The sequence below is a fragment of the Ictidomys tridecemlineatus genome, chromosome 5 (assembly GCF_052094955.1).
Source record: "Ictidomys tridecemlineatus isolate mIctTri1 chromosome 5, mIctTri1.hap1, whole genome shotgun sequence".
Classification (NCBI taxonomy): domain Eukaryota; kingdom Metazoa; phylum Chordata; class Mammalia; order Rodentia; family Sciuridae; genus Ictidomys; species Ictidomys tridecemlineatus.
In genome coordinates this window covers 10,300,181-10,315,373 of record NC_135481.1, presented here as the reverse complement: position 1 = coordinate 10,315,373, position 15,193 = coordinate 10,300,181, and the positions used below count along the sequence as shown (strand labels likewise).

The 15,193-nt window shown below is 53.4% G+C and overlaps 2 protein-coding genes across 6 annotated transcripts in view; both read left to right on the top strand.

Annotated features, from left to right (window-relative positions):
• Positions 1-767, top strand: part of Pml (PML nuclear body scaffold) — a 42,696-nt gene extending 41,929 nt beyond the window's left edge. The window contains exon 11 of the mRNA XM_040273977.2: positions 669-767. The gene's annotated coding sequence lies outside the window, so the exon portion shown is untranslated. The remainder of the gene's footprint in view (positions 1-668) is intronic.
• Positions 514-13,450, top strand: Islr2 (immunoglobulin superfamily containing leucine rich repeat 2). 5 transcript variants are annotated; one of them, XM_040273980.2, is made up of 3 exons: positions 514-782; positions 9,652-9,747; positions 11,104-13,450. In XM_040273980.2, the coding sequence occupies exons 1-3, from the start codon at positions 641-643 to the stop codon at positions 13,350-13,352; spliced, it is 2,487 nt and encodes an 828-aa protein (XP_040129914.2). In that variant the 5' UTR covers positions 514-640; the 3' UTR covers positions 13,353-13,450. The 5 variants fall into 5 exon arrangements, with proteins under 5 accessions (XP_040129914.2, XP_021583945.2, XP_040129916.2 ...); XM_021728270.3 differs by lacking the exon at positions 514-782 and adding an exon at positions 6,528-6,709; XM_040273982.2 differs by lacking the exon at positions 514-782 and adding an exon at positions 6,736-8,422.
• The last annotated feature ends 1,743 nt before the right edge of the window (positions 13,451-15,193 follow it).

The following is a 15,193-nucleotide window of genomic DNA, read 5'->3' as shown; positions in this document are numbered from 1 at the left end:
GCTACAATGCAAGTAAGAGTGATCACTGGAGTGTTAACCCCCTCCATGAGGGTGGACATAGGATGAGGACATGTGGAGGGAGATGAAATAGAATGTAGGCCAGGGACTCGGAGGGAACATGCTTCTCAGGCCTGGCCTGGGTCCTGGTCTAAGGTACAAGCCCAGGCCTGGGCCTGAGGGAAGGATGGAGACAGTACCACCAGTTGTTTTTGTCTCTGAATCCAGGTTCAACTCCATTAAACCTGAATACAGCAGCTGTGAGTGGAGACTCTGGTGAAGAATCTCCACTGACTCCTCCCAAGCAAAAAGAAATAAATAAGAAAAAGAAAATACAACAACAATAGGAAGTTTGGAAGTCTCTATAACACCCTTATAAAATATATTTGCTGTTAAATGAGGAGGAAATTCCTTCATTCTTGGCTCTAGGAACTTCCTTATACTCAGCCCAAAGGAATTCTCTAAAATGCCAGCCGCCTAGACTATGCTTAAGTCAGTTTATAAATATTATAAATATCCCAAACTTGATAGCCAAGCAGACTACAAAAGCTAGCTAGCTAACTAACCACAGAAATTTTCCAAAAAGTAAGCCAGTTAGACAAGTGTGATAGGAGACACTGTGGAATCCAGAGTGGCTTGTCTGATGGTCTCAATCTGCCTTCATCACGCAGATGGAGGGCAGAGGACTGACTTCCCCTACAGTTCTACAGCCAGAAAGCCAAAGCTATGGCTCACCCCAGGCTATGGCTCACCTCAGGCTGGACCATTCTACAATAAATCAAGAGGTAGGGAGGAGGGGTGAGGCCTGCCCCCTGGAGGTACTCTCTGAACGGTGCATGTTATAGTTAGAATTTAGGCTTTGGAGGGATGTGGGTTCAAATACAAGCTCTGCTGTGTGACTTTGGAGAAATTACTTGGCCTCTGGGATCTCATATGCAAATTGGGGGAGATAATACATAGTAAATTGTGAGGATTAAATGGGATAACATATATAAAGTACTTAAATTGACACAATGAAAACCACTAGAATCCAACACCATGCGAAAGGCCATGTGCTGACTTCCAGAACATTCCAGAGAGCACTGCCTACTTCTTGCCCTCTCACCACTCTGCTCCTTCCTCCCTTCCCCATCCCTGCCTCTTCCCTTTTCTACCTTTCTCTTCCTTCTCTTACTCGCCTCTCTTCTGATTCTAGTCCCTTTAGGATCTAGGTAACCCTATCCCCAGTCACTTCTCCGGGTTCCTCTACCCCCACCTCCTCCAAGCCTCCTGCATTCTCTGCCCCAACTGGGTCACCTCTGGGTTGCAGGCTGGAAGGATTTATAGTAGCCCCCTCCTCCTCATCTCCACCTGGTTACCAGACAACCATCTGTAGGAAGGTCACTTTCTCACAGCACTGGCAGACTTGCAGGTTGGCTAGAGGCGGCCCTGGGAGGAGCAAATAAATACATCAAGTCTCCAGCTGGGTCTGGAGATAAGAATGCAGGGAGATGAAGCCGAGGCATTCACAGCCCTTGCAGCCTGTTTCCACTGACTTGCCAGCAAAGACTATTTGGTACACTTCAAAGAGGACATCAGAGGACCATGCCAGCTGGGTGTGGTGGCACATGATTGTAATCCCAGTGACTCAGGGAGGATCACAAGTTCAAAGCCAGCCTTAGCAATTTAGCAAGGCCCTAATATTTTGAGATCTTGTCTCAATAAAATGTAAAAAAAAAAAAAAAAAAAAAGGCTGGGTATGTGGCTCAGTGGTTAAGCACCTTGGGTTCAAACCCTGGTAACAGAAAAAAAAATGATTATGCCTAGAGAGGCACTGAGATGAGGCACCCTCTTGAGTTTAGATTGGCCTAAGGAGTGAGAATATGATCAACCTGAGCCCAAGATGAGGCAGGCAGGAGGGATGTTTAGCCCAGCAGCACAGGAGGGGAAACTGAGGCCCAGAAGGGAGAGAGATTTTTCCAGTATCTGACAGGAAGTCAATAAAAGATTGAGTTCAGTCTGCCAGCCCCTGTTCTCTTGCTCTGGAGCCCTATACACTGAATTGTGCCTCCTTATATCCAATTATACCTTACTGGATTCCACCTGGGCATTTTCTTAATTGACTACTTTCACACAAAACATTGCTTCCGTTCTGCTTCTGAGGGACCATTTCCCAAACCAAAAGAAATTAGTTCATTGACAGCCAGAGACAAAAGATAGCTGAGAAGAAATTCAGTTTTATTCCATCCTTCCATGCTCCCTCCCTGTACTATTTTGATGGGGTCAGTAGATGAGAAGGCCTGGAACAGTCCACTGGGAACTTTGAGGCTGGGGGATGGAGAAGAAGGAGTCTCCAGGACTTGCCTTGGGGCATCTTCTGGGTGCAGGAATCCCTGAGTATGCATTTCATGTGACCTCTCTCCCATCCTTGGGTACATCAGACAAAGGAGCAGTGACCTTGATCTTCCTTGCTCAGTCATTATCTCAGGTGTCTGAACTATTCAGTAATCAGAATTTTCTTTTTCTTTCTTTTTCTTTTCTTTTTTTTTTTTTTTTTGTGTGTGTGTGTGTGTGTGCTGGGGTTGAACCCAGGGGCTTGCACATGCAAGGCAAGCACTCTGCCAACTGAGCTATGTCTCCAGCCCCAGTGATCAGATTAGGAATAGTACCCTGCCACCTGAGTCCTCCTGAGTGAAGGGCCTTTGGGAAGTATTCAAAAGCAGAAGGACTCTCCCTGCCCATTGAGCGGTGCATAGCAATTTGTGGGGAGGGGTTAGCTCCTGGTGGTCCAAATGTGCAGATAACCTCAAGAGATGAAGCAGGCTGCAGTGTAATGGGAGGGAGAACAGCCAATATCAAGAGTATGAGGAGGGAGGAAGCAATGGTCCAGGATTCACAGAGGACATCTTCTTGAAGAAGACTTTTCCAATACAGTCCATCTCTTGAAATCCAACTCAACCAGCAAACTGTCTGCTCCTAAAGCCACAACGCCCCAGAACCAAGGTCTCAAGAAGGGCAACACTGGAAGGACCTTGGTGCACACCTGGTTTATTTTCTAGCAAGGCAAAAATGGAAACTAAGAAGGAGAGAGAATGAGAAGTGGCTCAAGATCACACTGCAGGCCTATAGTTAGAGGGAGTTTTCGGACCATGAGTGCCAAGCCCAGAGTGGCCTGCACTGCTTTATGCTACCTCCACATTCTTCCTAAGATCAAAGTAACATTCTTCCTCCTGTTTTCCACCTGGCAGTGCAGGGCCGCTCTTCTGTCATAGGGCTGGTGCTGTGCTCGGGGTGTGAAGCCATTCGGGAACATCTCTGAGTTCATAAACATCCTGTTCATAAATCTTCAACTAACGACTGAAGCTTCTGCTGTTCCCAAAATAGCTTTCGATTCCAGCACAGGCATTTCTAAGAACAGATTTTTATCCTTTCAAGAATTCTGTGAAAGCGAGGATCCTCTGGTTTATATGCCCGTCAAAAAGAGTTCCCTGGACCTGGCCACACATGCTGCCCTGAGTCCTGACCCTGGATACAGAGTGTGGACATAGACTGGCCTCATCTCCACATAAGAACCTAGATCTAAGCTGTTTCATTATAATTATAGTCACTCTCATTTCATTTTTTCACAATATCTTGTTAACTCTGAACATGCAACCCCCAATCCTGCTACTTAGAGGGAAACTTGCTTGTAGAAAATCTTGAGGGAGACTCCTTGCTATTCATTTCAGGACTAGCTGATTACTATAAGCCAGTCAGTTTAAACCCTTTGGCCAACAATTGGGTCAAAGAAGTGGTGTCCTAAGCCAATATGTGTCAACAGGACCCAAAGAGGGGCTATGATTTCAGAAAAGTGAATCCATCCCGCTGGCCTATTAACAGTAAGTATGCTACTCCTGCTGAAGCCAGGGCTCTCCAATGGCATCAATGACCCACACCTTGGGTTAAGGGTGAGAGAGAAGAGAAAGTGAATCTGGGACTGCTAATGTCGTTAAGCCATCGAATCAACGAATCCAGAAGCCTCCTGCTTTGTGAGATGGTCCACTTACTAGCTTCTACCCTTGGAAGTGAGAACTTTATTATTAGCAGATGAACGCATCATGCACAATCCCCACCTCCCCAACACTGTGTCACCCCACTCTACCTCTTTACCATAATAAGACCTCCCCTGTAGGAGCTGGCTGCCTCAGGGCCTCTCCTCCTCCAAGGGAGCCAGTCCTGACCAGGCTGGGCTGCAACAGCTAACCATGTTGCCCCTCACATGCAGGAATGTTGCCCCTTCCAGGCAGGAGTTCCCCAGCATCAGTGAGACAAGCGCAGACTCACATAATTACATGAGCTGCCACTGGAAGAGCTGTCGTTAATTTTGATGGCAATAAATGGCCTTGCCAGAATGTTAAGCTAATTTCATGAAAGCACTGGGAGTAAGGTCATAGGCTGGATCCTGGATTATTAATAATGTCGAGCTTCATTTGAACCATTCAGGAAATACCTCCCAGTTGCCTCCAGCAAACTGCCACAGGTTGCTACTTTCCCTTTGAAATCAACAGCCTTCCCATAGGCCAATGTGGATGTTTTTGTTTTTCCCTAGAAAATAATTAAAGTCACAGAGCCCAATAAATGCTTAAACAGAATGTGGTTTTAATTAAAAACCTTCCACCAAGTCTGCAGCTGCAGGTTTCTCTCTCTAAGCAGGCGTGCTGGTGACAGCCACAGGCATCAGTATCTGCATGTATTAATCTGACATTAGAAACCTTTACAAATAATAGCAATAATTTTGATTGCTGCCTATGCTGATAGCCTGTGTGTCTAGCAGGTGGTGGTGAACAGAGATGTCTAGGGCAGAGCCAAGGTCTTCTCCCTGGGGGGGGGGCAGGACACAAGCATGTAGGCATTGTGTGTGGCAGCACATCTCTTCATACTTGTATCCAACTCTGCATAGCAATTACAATGGCTAATTCTATTCAGCTACTGTTGAAAAAAAATAGCCTCTTTTCTAAGCACTAAGTGCCATGTGCTAAGTGCTTTGCCTACCTTGCCTCATTTAATCCTCACAAGAACCCCCAAAACATAGATACTCTTATTTATGCTCTTTTTTCTTGAGGCACAGAGAGGTTAGGGAACTTGGTCAGGATTGCACTGCTGGTACACAATAGAATCTGATGCTAGAACCTGTCCTACTAGCCACTACATAGAGTATATATGAAAAGATGCTAAGGGGGAATGGGGGTGGGAGGTGGTGTAGAAATGGCCCTTTTCCCTGAGCAGTAATCTTTCTGATGGAAATTAGGAAAGGAAATCAGCCTGGGGAGGAGGGCGGCTGGAGGAACACTTGTGTGTGTAAGTGTGTGTGTGTGTGTGTGTGTGTTGTTAGCTTTAGAAGGAGGCATTGAGTGAGTGTTGGGGAGCTTCTGGCTGGAGGGCAGCTGTGGGGAAGGTCTCCAGAGCAGGCTGCTGTGCTGAGGATGTTTGATGTACATCTGGGCCCTGGCTTTCTTATTCTCAGCATTCCTTCTTGCATCCCCAGGCAAGCCCATTAAATCACCCAAGTGTCACATTAAAACGCAGGGCATATACGATTTTGGACCCAGTTGCAGCCAAATCATTTGCACGTTACCTGTCTTAAACGTTTAATCAAACATCAATTGCTTCTGATTTGGCAGTTTTCTTTTTCCCTCTTCTTGCCAATAGATTTTCTTTGGTTAGCTTTCTTACATTTTATGGGCCCCTGAAAAAGTCATGAATCTTAGGGTTAGGACAAGAAGAAAAAGTGCTCCGCCACAAGGAGGACGATGGGGAAGGTATACAGAAACTTTTCTTCGCTGCAGAATTAACCTCATTTTGACTCTGGGAGAATTCCGCGGGCGCCTATTGTGCCCTGGGCGCTGAAAATACTTTGGGGCGCAAAATAGTGCCTCTGTTAAGGAGGGTAGAAGAAGTTTCAGATTCTTGGGGCGTAGCCTGGGTGGGTATCCGGGCAAAGTCCGGTTGAGCGCTCCCCAGTGGAGCACTGCACAGCGGGCAGTGCCTGGCCTGTTGCCGAGTTCTAATCACAGCTCTGGTCGCATAGTCCACCAAATTCTCAGCCCGCCATTGCCCCACCTCTGTGTCCTCCAAAAGGTGTCCAGGAGGGGGCGCGCGAGGACCAGTACTGGGTCCGTGGAGCACAGGCCCCTGGAGCAAGTCCCCGGATCCTGCGGATTTTAGCCCACCACCCTTCCACCCTGGCGACGATCCCCTGCCCTCAAGGTTGAAATTGGAGGTCAATCCGCAGAAAGGGTCTCGGAGCTCCAGATTTCCGCCCCGAAATCTGTCTGTGATTAAGACCTCATTCTGTAAAAAGCTCAAGCTAAGTCTTGACAGACACTGAATTTGGGGCCCTCTGCTTCCGCGACTTGGAACTTTGTATCCTTCATTTCCCCTGTCCCTGCTTCCATGCACCTGATTAGGTGCCTGTTTCTTTAACGATCAAAGACGTAGGCGGCGGCGGGGGTGGTATCTTCGCTCGGTTCCCTGGTCTTTCAGTAACTGTATAGTTATTTACATTATAAGCACTAGATCTGCTCCTGCGCGCGCAGAGCGGCTCAGGGCGAGATACGCGTAGTCTTCTCGCTGAACTCGGAGGCTGAACCCAGAGTTGTGGCTCCCATCCCAGGCCCAAGTGGACTCTGCCAGGGGCGACTCGGGTTCCAGCCCTGCCGGGACAGGCACTGGGTTCTCCAGATAAAAGGCAGGGGTAAGGGGTGTCTTTCGCCCAGAGCAGGATTCGGGAACAAAAGCTCTTGCAGGAGAGTTGGCCAAAGCTGCTGGGGCTGCGGGAATTGGCACCTGGGCCGAGGGTAGCCGCTGCGCGCGAAGTAATGCCTCCCCACAGAACGCCCCGGCTTCTGCCTCCTTGGCAAGACAGCAAGGAAACGGGGGTCTTTCCGGGCCTGCAGACCCCGAGAGGTTTCCCGGACGCTGGAGGGGTGGGTCTCAGCGATCCAGGGATCTTTGGGCAGAGAGCTAAGGAGTTCCCACTCACTTCCTATATTTTTTTCTTCCTGTGTCTCGCTCCATCTAAGTTGTCTCTTGGTCTGCTTGTTTCCCCGCCGAAAGCAAAAAGAACCAGAATAGAGGTGAAAGCTGGCGCGGGGGTGGGGCAGTCTACTAGCGAGAGGCCTCCACCTCAGTGCCTCCCTCTTGCCTCCACGCCTCCCTCCGTCCCAAAAAGTCCCCAGGACCCGCCATCTGGCACCAGATCCTTTTAGTCCCGCTGCTGGGCCCCAGTCCCCTTGAATCCCTCTTCTCTGGGCAATGCTCCCAGGACCGTTTTCCCAAGGTTCCCAAGACTCTGGCGACGCAACCAGGACGCCCTCCTTGCGCTGCAGACAAAGAAGTCTGCCAGACCTGTCGGCCGCGCCACGTGCCACTCCCGGGCTCAGTCCGACCCAAACTGCAGGGGCTCATTCCTGCTTTAGGGACCCTCCTGGCTGTCCCACTACAGGGTTCCGGGTGGGGACGGGTCATAGTGGTCTCACCCTCGTCCCTTCTCGAAGATGCCTTCCCTCGAAGGGCGCCCCAGCTCCCTCCTCCAGTGTCGCCTGTGGGGACCCCACGCCTGGACAGATGTCGTGGTGAAGTTCTGGGTTCCGAACATGACTTGATTGAGCAACTTGCGCTGGTTCCAGCTCCCTGGGCCGCCTCTAGCGACCACAGGAGTAGGAGAGAGGGAGGGGAATCGGAGTGTGCGTGCACCAGTCTGTTCATATTTAATTTACAAAGAAGCCTCATAACCCAGGCCGGGTGGTCTCTTTAGATGCAGCGCTCTTTGCCTGTCTCTCTCCCCCACCTCCTCCCCAGCTCATTAAAATGCTTAACACTCAAATCGGGGTATTGATCTCCGCAGAGGCCCCAAACATGCGCCATCGACAGACCATCAAGACAGACCGCTACCCTGGGTGAAGACTGGGGAGCCAAATGCGCCCCAAGAGCTCAGTGTCTACAGGAAGGGCTGGGGGCGGGGGCTCCGCCTGTCTCCCAGGACCTGTACCCCTTTTCAGACCAGCAGCTCAGTCTCCTAGGCTGCTGTAGGCAACACGGGGTGGAAACGGATTTTAGCCAAATGCCTCGACATCCCTGCGCCTCCGCCTCCTTGTCGCTAAAAGAAATGTCGGGGTTTCGCCAGAGATAGGGAGAGTAGGGAACAGCGAGTCCGCGAGTCTGCTGAGGCCAGCTGTTGTGTGAGGGTGTGAGACGGCTTTGGGGCATAGCTTGTGGAGAGCGGGGGTTGACTGTATGTTTGCTTGAAAAGCTGTGAAGATACCGGGGGTGGGGGGACGTTCGGGTCTTATGTCCCCAGCCCCCAGGGCTCAAGAGGAGCAGACGTTTTGTAACCAACCCTGTTGCTGCCATCTCGTTACAACCTCAGTGCCTCATTCGCCTGGAGCTGGCAATACCTGAGAGCGAGGTACTTGGGTGCGCTCAAGCTAGCCTCCGGGGAAAGAGCGGGCAAATACCTGCGCGCTCCATCCCACCCCGCGGTGAGCACAAGCTGGCGTGCTGGGCGGTGGGCTACTAGCGCTGGTTTTACTACAAAAGACCAGACGTAAAGAGTTCCGGCTTAAGAGGCTGGATAGTGGCGGCAGAGGGTTGGGGAGGTTGGGTGTCTCTTCCCCCACGCTCCCAGCATCACTGTGCGTTCTCGACTAGCGGGGCAGACTGGCAGAGGGCGGGGGAGACCAGGGCTTGAATCTGCCCAGATCCAGGCAAAAATGGCAGGGAGGGTGAGGCGCTCTGCTAACACTATCAATTATGCATCGTGTTGAACGTGGCTTCGGGGAGGAGGCAGCTAACAGGGGGGTGCGGGAGAGAAGGGTCCGCGCCAGGCAGGCTGAGCGCAGCTCAGTCGGTCCCGCTGGAGGTCTTTCTGCGCCACTGCCTGCATTTGCAAAAGTGTTTAAAGGCAAAGACACGCCCCCACTACAGTCGGGAGCGTCTCCTTCCCCCAAATTCCTCAAAGATGGTTTGTCTCACGTGTTGCGGGGCGTAAAAACGGTTCGCATTCAATTATCAGCAAAGCTCACGGGCGCTGACGGGACAGGCGCGCGAGGGTGAGTGCGCGTAAATGTGTGTATGTGCGAAATAGGGAGAGGCGTGAGTGTCCAGGGTGAAGGTGTTCTTGTGAAAATGTGTGTGAACGTTGTGAGAGCTCAACACGCTATTATTACATGATAATGGATAATTCTAACATGTGGAGGTCGATTGTGTGGAGGGTGTGTGTGTGTGTGTGTGTGTGCGCGCGCGCGTGTGTTAGTGAATATATTTTGCGGGCAGTGAGATAAGGGACAGGGACAATGTCAATGGCGCATAAATGTAGGGGAATAGGGGAAAGGGGGTACAGAGGGCTGGGAAGGGCCAAGCCTAGGGCGGTGGGTGTGTGATGCCCTTTGTGACCGACGTATCTCTGCCTTGGGGAGGGTCTTTATGGCTTTAACAAATGTAGAGCATGCAGGAGGTGGGAGAGGCTATGCGCGTTCCCGCCAAGCCGCGGTGCGCGCAAGTACTCTCTCCAACCTGCAGCTAGAGAGAAGTGGGGCAACAGACACGAAAGGAAAAACTGAAGTGGGACTTTAAGGCCAGGGGAATCCTCAAACTTACCTGTCCCTTTCTCTGTCCCTCCCTCGTTTTGCCTACAAGCCGCAGCAACAGATGCAGGAAGCTCTCCACGGCTGTCACCCCAGCTCTATCAAACCGAGACTGGAAGGCTGCATACCGGGAGTCATCGAGCAGCCGGTAAGTAGTAAGGACCACCCCACAACCTCAATCCAGGTGAGGGCAGGTCCAGCCTAGAGTACTGGACCCCAGCATCACCTTCTGGGAGGATATGGAAGGGAGGGGTCCTCCCCTAGGAGCACTAAGATGCGGGATTCCAAAGTCACAGTGTGGGAGGGGCTCAGACAAACCTGACAGGTGCCCCAAGGGTAAGGCGGCAGGGAGTCTATGTAAATGTGTTTGTGAGACTGGAGATGAGGTTTTATGGGGGTCCCTAGGGCATCTTGGGGCTATGGAGAGAAAGGCACAGAATTTTTAACCTTCTGCAGCTTTATTTGCTAGTAGAGGCTACCTCCCTGACCTATGGGTGGGGGACCTCTCTCCCCCTGGAAGCATCTGGAGTCTGTAGGGCTCAAGGGGGAAGCTTTGGCTGTCCCTACTACAAGTATCTGGCCAGACATGGGGGAGGGTTTCCTTTTCCAGACCGAAGGGTGACCAACCACCCTGGATGGGAAAGGGGATGCTATAGCCCAGGGGAGGAGGACATCTCCTAGGATGGAGAAGGTTATGCAGTGGTTAGGGACTCCCCAGATCCCATGCTTCAAGCCACTCTGCAGCAAGTTCTGGGGTATTGCCTGCTCAGGTTTCGGTCTCAGAGGAGGGCTTAGCGCACATGAAAGTATGGGCCTGTGTCCCTGTGGGTCAGTTTGTATGAGGACTAGTGTCCTTGTGGCTGTCATTTCTTACAACAAATAGGAAGACAATGCACAGTAGTGAAAATACTGTACAAATGATGGTTTCAGTTGACAGAACAATGAGGTCTCCAGGGTACATTGTGTAGGTGTCTGGGTGTCTATGTGTTTGTGTCTATGAAATGCATTGTGAACCTTCTGATAGACATCAGGTCCTCTAGTTGGTGGCTGGATGATGATGCCTGAATTTCTGTTTGTATGTTGTGTGCCTGTATGGGCGTGTGTGACAATGCTATTCGTGGGACAAAGGGTTCCAGAAAGGACTGCCAGTCACGGGCAAAAATATTCTTTCAGTGTATTCAATTTACCGGGTTAAATGAAGACTTAGAAACACTCAGAGGGTCAATGCAGAGCTCACTGCAAATGACAAGCAGCAGAACCTTTGGAGGGCTAGCTCAAGAATGAGAGTATGGAAGACAAGAGCATGGTCCACACCCTAGAAAAAGGAAGTCAGGGTCCAGAGGGGGAGCTCTTCTCGTGCCCAAGAGAAGTTCCTGGATGTTGAGGAGGTTATGGAGCCCTGGAGTCTAGGCTAGACAGATTTTCAGAGACAGAGCTTGTAAGGGGAAAGAACCTGAATTCAATAAGTCACCTTCTGGTTTTTTCGCCTGGCTTCTATTTGCAGGAACCGTGATGGCGCCCCTTCGAGCCCTTTGGTTGGTCTGGGCACTCACAGGAGTGGCTGCAGCGTGCCCAGAGCCATGTGCCTGTGTAGACAAGTACGCCCATCAGTTTGCTGACTGTGCCTACAAAGAGCTGCGCGAGGTCCCTGAAGGACTGCCAGCCAATGTGACCACGCTTAGTCTCTCGGCAAACAAGATCACTGTGCTAAGGCGCGGGGCCTTCGCCAACGTCACGCAAGTCACATCGCTGTGGCTGGCGCACAATGAGGTGCGCACTGTGGAGCGGGGTGCACTGGCTGTGCTGAGCCAGCTCAAGAACCTCGACCTGAGCCACAACCTCATATCCAGCTTCCCTTGGAGCGACCTGCGAAACCTGAGCGCGCTGCAACTGCTCAAAATGAACCACAATCGCTTGGGTTCTCTGCCCCGGGAAGCCCTCGGCGCACTGCCGGACCTGCGGTCTCTGCGCATAAACAACAACCGGCTGCGTACTCTGGAACCTGGCACCTTCGACGCACTAAGCGCTCTGTCACACCTGCAACTGTATCACAATCCCTTTCACTGTGGCTGCGGCCTCGTGTGGCTGCAAGCCTGGGCCGCGAGCACTCGGGTCTCCTTGCCCGAGCCTGACTCCATTGCGTGTGCCTCGCCTCCGGCGCTGCAGGGGGTGCCGGTGCACCGCCTGCCCGCCCTGCCTTGCGCACCACCTAGCGTGCGTCTTAGTGCAGAGCCGCAGTCTGAGGAGCCTGGCACCCTGCTGCGCCCTGGCACAGTGTTCTTGTTGCACTGCATAGCTGAAGGCCACCCCACGCCCCGCCTGCAATGGCAACTTCAGATCCCAGGTGGCACAGTTGTCTTAGAGCCGCCGGTTCTGAGCAGGGAGGACGACGGGGACTTGGCAGAGGAAGGGCAAGGGGAAGGAGATGTGGACACGCCGACGCAGACCGAGGCTCCAACCTCAGTACCGGCACCTGCATGGCCAGCGCCCCCAGCCACCCCGCGCTTCCTGGCCCTAGCAAACGGCTCCCTGTTGGTGCCTGTCTTGAGTGCCAAGGAGGCAGGCGTCTACACATGCCGTGCACACAATGAGCTGGGTGTCAACTCGACATCAGTACGTGTGGCAGTAGCTGCAGCAGGGCCCCCTAAGCACGCTCCAGGCGTCGGGGGAGAATCTGATGGGCAAGGCCCGACCTCCGAGCGCAAGTCCACAAACAAAGGCCGGGGAAACAGCGTCCTGCCTTCCAAGCCTGAGGGCAAAACCAAAGGCCAAGGCCTGGCTCGGGTCAGCGTCCCGGGTGAGACAGAGGCACAGCTGGAGGAGGAGATTGGTGAAGGAGAGGAAGCGGAAGACCAGATTCCTGTGGACCCGGCGGCCGAGGAGCAGCACTGCGGCCACGGGGACCCCTCTCGGTACGTGTCTAACCACGCCTTCAATCAAAGCTCAGAACTCAAACCGCACGTCTTCGAGCTGGGCGTCATCGCACTGGATGTGTCGGAGCGGGAGGCGCGGGTGCAGCTGACGCCGCTGGCGGCGCGCTGGGGTCCTGGGCCCGGCGGGGCTGCGGGAGCCGGGCGGCCTGGGCGAAGGCCCCTGCGCCTGCTCTATCTGTGTCCAGCTGGGGGCGGCGCGGCAGTGCAGTGGTCCCGCGTGGAGGAAGGCGTTAATGCTTACTGGTTCCGCGGCCTGAGGCCTGGCACCAACTACTCAGTGTGCCTGGCACTGGCAGGGGAGGCCTGCCATGTGCAAGTGGTGTTCGCCACCAAAAAGGAGCTGCCCTCGCTGCTAGTCATCGTGGCGGTGAGTGTATTCCTCCTGGTGCTGGCCACCGTGCCCCTGCTGGGCGCCGCCTGCTGCCATCTGCTGGCCAAACACCCCGGCAAGCCCTACCGTCTAATCTTGAGGCCACAGGTCCCTGACCCTATGGAGAAGCGAATCGCTGCGGACTTCGACCCCCGGGCCTCCTATCTTGAATCCGAGAAAAGCTACCCAGCAGGCGGCGAGGCGGGTGGTGAGGAGCCTGAGGAGGCGCCGGGGGAGAGCCTTGATGAAGACGCGGAGCAGGGAGACCCAAGTGGGGACCTGCAGAGGGAGGAGAGCCTGGCGGCATGCTCACTGGTGGAGTCCCAGTCCAAAGCCAACCAAGAGGAGTTCGAGGCGGGCTCTGAGTACAGTGATCGGCTGCCGCTGGGTGCGGAGGCAGTCAACATCGCCCAGGAGATTAACGGCAACTACAGGCAGACGGCGGGCTGAGCCCCCAGCCCGCCTGGACCGCCCATTCCCACCCCCGCTTTGGGTGCCCGGGAGCGGAAACCTAGGGCTGGCAGATTATATCATTTATCCCCTCCGTTCCACTGCCTTCAAACTTCACTTACTCCGCCCCCTTGTCCCTCCCAACGTTGACTACTAAGGACTTTTAGTAGGAAGTGGGGCGAATTCACTAGTCCCTGGTCACTTATAGCCGTATTTATCCCGGGGGGCTCTGTCCACTCCCCCAAATACAATGACCCTCTTATTTCCCCATATAGACACAACCCGCCAACGGCGAGGCAAATCCATACTCCTTCACTCCTATCGCGATTATCTGCGAATTCCGCCCCGCAGCCGGTCCCATCCGTGGGCCCTGAAGTCGGAGAAAGTCCGCGAAGACACTGGAAACATCTGGTGGTATAGCTGTTTCTGGCCCCAGACCTCTAGTAGATGACCCCATAGTGGAGCGTTGTGGGTCTCAACCTCGACCCCTACACCGCCTTTTCAGGGCTGCCCATCCCAGAAGCCGGGTAGTTTCAGTCTCAACGCCCGACAGGGAATCAGATCCTTCTGTCTCCCCACCTCTCCACCCTGACCCTACTTCTGTCCAGCTGGAGCTGAGCCGGGTGCCTGGGGCGCCTTTCGGCTCCATGTTCTGGTCTTCACATTTTCGTTGCTTTCAAAGACAGAGACATTCTGGGTCTGGTGCTAACACCCCCTTCCAATCTCTGGGAAAACTGGGTGTACGTGTGTCAGGGGGTGTGGGAGGGAATCGTTTTCTCCCGCCTGTCTTCTAACTTAAAGCGCCGCAGGACCGAGCGCCCCTTTTCCGTAAAGGGGTCGGCTTGGTTCGGGGCCAATTTCGTTGTCCAAGTGTTGCGGTTTCCGGAAAACGGTATGCACTACAGCTTCTTCCTCGGCTCCACGGGGCCCAGACTCGAGCCGGAAAGCGCCAGGGGCGTAGGAAGCCGACTGTGGCTCCCTGGGGCCGAGTTTCTCCGGAGGGCTGGCGCCCTAGTACGCACAAAGCCTGCGCGTGACTGCAGCGGGATCCCGATCGGGAAAAGCACTCCCCGGTCTTCGGGTCCCCTCGCCTCGCCCCGCCCCGCCCCTCCTTCCGCGAGAATAGTGTTTGCCAGGCGTGTAGTCCTAGTCCAGCGTGGTCTGTAGGAGAAATCTGTGTTCTGTAAAGTGTGACCGTGTAGAGTAGCGGGGCGGGCGGGCAGGCAGGTGGGTGGGGAGGGAGGGAGGGAGGGAGGGGGTGGGCGTGGCGCGGGGACTTGGGTGGGGGTTGGTTTTCGTTCCTAAAGGAAAGCGTCGGGGTGGGGTTTAAGGCCTAGGGACCAGCCCTCTCCGCGAAGCGCAGCACAAGCGTGGCCCCGGGCGGAGTAGCCCCCGGAAGCCCGCATCCTTTTCTAAATTCGTCTGTATGTAAACAGTCAATAAAACAATCGATTTGAACTGGGCTTGGTGACTTTTTGTGGGGGATTGAGAAGAGGGTGACCGAGTAGGCCTGCGGCACGATGGAGAAAATCGAGGGAGGAAGGAGGCACTAGGAGCCTCCTATTGAGATCTTTTGTGCGATTTCGCGTTTGTGATTTTGCCAGGTGTTTGCATCTAGCCCTGCTCTTGATGCCTCCAAATCTTTGGGTGGAGGGGTGAAACCAGTTGGAATGGGAAGAGGCTAGAACACAGGAATTTCCTCCGGTAGTGTGTGCATGTGCACTTGCACTTGAGTGTATATAACATCCTCTTGGTTGAGACTATGGTGTGATGGTGCACGCGTGTGTGTGTGTGTGTGTGTGTGTGTGTGTGTGTGTGTTGCCTAGTTTCTAAACACCAGC